Source organism: Camellia sinensis, chromosome 9 (assembly GCF_055761805.1).
Source record: "Camellia sinensis isolate YWXY chromosome 9, ASM5576180v1, whole genome shotgun sequence".
Taxonomy (NCBI): domain Eukaryota; kingdom Viridiplantae; phylum Streptophyta; class Magnoliopsida; order Ericales; family Theaceae; genus Camellia; species Camellia sinensis.
This window is the reverse complement of record NC_138969.1, coordinates 54227933-54232339: the sequence shown is the minus strand read 5'-3', so window position 1 is coordinate 54232339 and position 4407 is coordinate 54227933. Positions and strand designations below refer to the sequence as shown.

Here is a 4407-nt window from a genome sequence, read left to right as displayed (position 1 = left end):
GATAATGACACTTTTAGATGTTAACTAAACATCTACTTCTTATGCAAAGGACTAAAGTAAGGAACCACAAAAACCCATACAGACATTCTATAAAATAAGTTAGTTTGCCTACCATTGATGTGGCTGATGTTTGGATGCATAGAAATAGGCAATCCTTTTTGATGAAATATAGTTAAACTCCTTTTTGAGGAAGCAAATCCAACTATAATGGTTTAGAATGAACCTGAGTTTGTCATATCTACTTCTTCTTCTTCTTCTTCTTTTCTTTCTTTGATATGTGAACCTGCATTTGATAAGAACAAATAACATGAATAAAATGTCATATGAAAATTTCATAATTAACTTTTACTCACTTCCTCGGACGAACGATGATAATTAAATGATGAGGTGTATGCATGGGATTGTTGTTGTGAATGCACATGTGTAGCAGCTGGTGCAACAGGCCCACCCATGGCCTGTTGAGACTCCAATTGCTCTATTCGGGCTTGTTGAGCTTGGATTGTGCTTTGCATCTCCATTTGTACTTTCTGTTGATTAAGCATAGCATCTATCATCTCCTTCATTTGCATCTCCATTTGTGCTTTATATTGGTTAAGTTGCTCTTGGACTTGCGTTTGGATGATACGAGTTTGTTCTTGCGATTGCCTATATCCGCCTCCAAAGACATCTGTCGGGGAAGGACCCAATCCATATGTTCAAACACGACCAGGTCGCTCAGGCCCTAGAACCTGTGTGATAATTTCTTCATCTGTAGCATTGGATTGCGCCCCAAGGTCCTTCATTTGTGTCTACAATTGTTAATTAGTAATTAGCCACCAATAAAATTGTTCATAACTAGTGCCGTTAAATGTAACTTGCTTCCATTGGGCCATATGAATTCAATAACATCATCAATCCAGATTCAAAATTGTTTCATTGACACTTCCACTTCATATGCTCAAATTCAGAATTCATAAAAATACAGTCCTTGACTTGTAGATTTGGCAGCAAAAAAAGGTAAATGGAATCAAACAGGAAACTTTCACTAAATTATAGATTTAATGTTATTATAGATTTATAATTTATAAATTAGACCTAATCATTAAATCTATAAATTATAGTATTCATAGCTAATCTATAATCTATGAATACCTAATCAATTAGCTAACGAAGTACTAAGTAAGGCTGATTCTGTAGAATCTGTGTTTGAGGCTGTCAACAAACACAGAATCAGTGTTTGAATCTGTGTTTGAATCTGTAGAATTAATTGGTTGGTGAGCTCCCATTTCAAGGTGATTCTATAGAATCTGTGTTTGAGGCTGTCAACAAGGCGAAACTTGATTTTGGCCCATGAAACTTGATTTTGGCCCATACAGAATCCATATTGAAGACACTGGCTTCCAAGCCAAAAATAGATAACCATGTAAGATTGACTTCACGAAAACTGACTGCCAGACATGCAGTGGAGTTGGAGAGAAACAAGGTAGTAACCAGCAGCTCTCTCAGTGATGACTTTATGTTAGCTTTCTCATCCAATAACTCGACTAAGAAGACAGAAGATGACAACTATGGTTTTGTTGATGCCCTCGCTATGGAGATTTCGCGTATGAGGATATCTGAGCCAAAGAGAAGCAGGTTATGTGTCCTTGCCAGCCCAATCCAACAGGAGTGCCCCTCTAACATACAGGTTAACAACCTCTGTACAGCATTTTGACTCTGCTGAAGATGACTTACCTCCGAAGGGGCTTAACTTGACACTTGATAGCGAAGGGGAAGAAGCCATGGTTAGCTACTTTTCGACAACAAAGTAATCACTCGAGAGTCTTTAATTTCCTGTATAAATTGAGGGTATTATTAACTAGCACGTTAAGTGCTCATGTGATGTAAGTTTATGCCTGACCTAACAAATTATGTATGCGGGTTTGTTTCTCCTTTTTCCCTAGTAATTTCATAACATTTCTTTAAAAAATAAATAAAGAAACAAATATGAGACAAGTATCTAATACATTCCATACATGCAAAGTATATAATTATGGTGCTACATACCATGACCTCAACAACTTTATCATTACTTGGTTTGTTATCCTTCGTGTACCCAGCCATCCACACCTCTAAGCGAGTTGCAGGAACTCCATTCTTCTTATTAGTTTCCTATAATTACACTTAAAATTAAGTAACAAAATCAAAATATACAATTTCAATTTGAAATATAAAGAAACTATATACCTCTACTCGAACAACTGAGAATGGTTTTCTGCCAGTTATGTGATTTAATGTCTTCTTTTTCCGAATTTCTTTGTTTTTTATACTTTTTTTTCTGTTACATATGAACACAAACACAAGATAATTTATTAATTAACAAACTCATCTTATGAGATTACGATAGAGTTCAATAAACAATTTAAATGATACCTGTGCCTTCCGAGTGCCCCAATAATAGACTAAGCTTCGCCATTGATGCTCATGTACTCTTTCGGGCCGATGAGTTAACCTATCAGCATCGTTGTCGAATGGCGTATACCTCAATTGTTTAACTCTAGCCTTCCACTCTCTCCATTTTTTTCCAACAGATGCCAAAACAAATTTCTTCATTGACTCGTCGGCATCTGTATTGATCTGCAAATAATTGGCAACTTTGTGACTATTGTATACACACAGCAGCAACAACATACACGCAGCAGCATACACACAGCAGCAAGCCCACATCAGTAGCTAATTTCACAAATCAAGATAATATTAGCCGTTCCTGTGACCCAACGATGATGATTGAAAAATTCCAAGTGTGCAATGGCAATGCTGGTATTTGTCTTACAAACAAGCACTATTTTGGGTAATTGAATATAATATTTTTTATTTTTTATTTTTAATCGTTTTCCTAGAAGGTAGAAAGGTCAAAGCCAGGAAGCCAGACAGCAATGCAGAAGAAAGAAAAAAAATACAAAATAAGAAAAATAAAACTATAAAATAATAGTAATTTGGTAAAACAGAGATTTCTCTAAAGTTGCAGAGATAGCCCAAGAAAGCAAATGACTATTGTGTAAGTACATGTAATTACATGTAATCTCTCTGTTCGAATTATTCAAGGAAACAACAAAAGGAAGAAACAAAACAAACTGGCAACTATAAAATATGAAACAAATAAAATAAATAATAACAAATTAAGATTAAAATAGATATGTAAAATGAAATAATTCTTTTACCTTTACTTCTCTCCAAATTCTCTCTTTGTTTTCCTTCGGTACATGGCTCCAAGTTCTATAAGTGAGGGGCATAAGGTTCCCATCTCGAGCTAAAACACCCAAACGAGAAGCCAAGGGTGTATACCCGTCAACCACTTGGTTCAACTCATTAGGCACAATATGTAAAATGCCACCACTTGGGTTCCAATCACTACCATGCATGAGTGTTGGGCCTCTCGAACTATGACCTACTCATCCAAATATCAATATCAAGTTAGAAGATACTAGAAAGAATGATAATACAAGAATTGAGCAGACAATGGAGCAAATGGAGTAGTGTCACTTAGTTTAAAAAAAAAGAAATATAAACATCAAAAGAAAAAGAACATCAACAGAGAAATCTAATGGAGTAATTCAATTGAATAAAATAATTCATACCAGCAGTAGTGTCATGTGTCGAACCAGTACTCGATGATGTACTAGGCAAGCTACCTGGAGGATACCATGACATGGGTGGATCAGGTATGATGCGTGTACTCTCCTCTGAACTCTCATCTGAACTCCCACTATAAGAACTCTCATCTGCACTCCCACTGTAAGAACTCTCAGAATTTGCAGAGGCTGAATGTTGCCTCTGCCTAGAGCATCGTCGATCTGTCATGCTAGTTTATAGAAGACCACAAGCATACGTGTAGAATTTTATGGTTAGCAATGAATATAAAGTCCAAAATATTAAAAAATTTCTCTACAAATTTAAATTTTAAACATAATCTTAATATAACAGATATGATCTTTCTCAAGGACATAAAAGGTTGTCTCAAGGACAATCACGTTGAAAAGCAAACAAATGACGCATTTTAAAAGCAAAGGTTTCATTAACATGAATATCCACGCTAAAAGCACAAATGTAACAATGCATATGAAACAAAATTACAATATCATATCATTTCTTCATCATCTTCAGATTGTGTCTGTGTCGATATCCCAAGAGGTCCAATAGTTTCATCAATAGTTGTTCCAACTTCACCTTGCCTAACCCAATTTATGTCCTCTTCACAAGCAAACGAAGTTGCATCTAACTCTTGGTCGCCAAATCCTTCCACTTCATTGTGATGTTCTCCATCATTAATTGGTTGTTCTCCACACACCTCATACAAGTCTCTAGGTTTTATCTTGATTACAACATCCCAATCAGCTTCAACGGGATCATTAACATAGAAAACTTGTTGTGCCTGAGATGCTAGGATGA

General features: G+C 35.8%; 1 protein-coding gene across 1 annotated transcript; it reads right to left on the bottom strand.

Annotated features, from left to right (window-relative positions):
* Window positions 1–352: 352 nt before the first annotated feature.
* Window positions 353–3837, bottom strand: LOC114290891 (uncharacterized). Its single transcript, XM_082888650.1, has 6 exons — window positions 3597–3837; window positions 3180–3406; window positions 2392–2595; window positions 2206–2296; window positions 2026–2130; window positions 353–788 (listed from the first exon to the last, which is right to left on the bottom strand). The coding sequence occupies exons 1-5, from the start codon at window positions 3817–3819 to the stop codon at window positions 2123–2125; spliced, it is 753 nt and encodes a 250-aa protein (XP_082744776.1). The 5' UTR covers window positions 3820–3837; the 3' UTR covers window positions 353–788; window positions 2026–2122.
* Window positions 3838–4407: the final 570 nt, after the last annotated feature.

What these genes read in the sequence shown, in the direction of transcription:
- LOC114290891 (XM_082888650.1), bottom strand. Translation starts at nt 3,819, where the DNA reads ATGACAGATCGACGATGCTCTAGGCAGAGGCAACATTCAGCCTCTGCA. An exon ending in GACACATGACACTACTGCTG is followed by an intron (nt 3,407 to 3,596) that starts GTATGAATTATT and finishes TTGGATGAGTAG; the next exon opens with GTCATAGTTCGAGAGGCCCA. An exon ending in GAATTTGGAGAGAAGTAAAG is followed by an intron (nt 2,596 to 3,179) that starts GTAAAAGAATTA and finishes AATTATTTGCAG; the next exon opens with ATCAATACAGATGCCGACGA.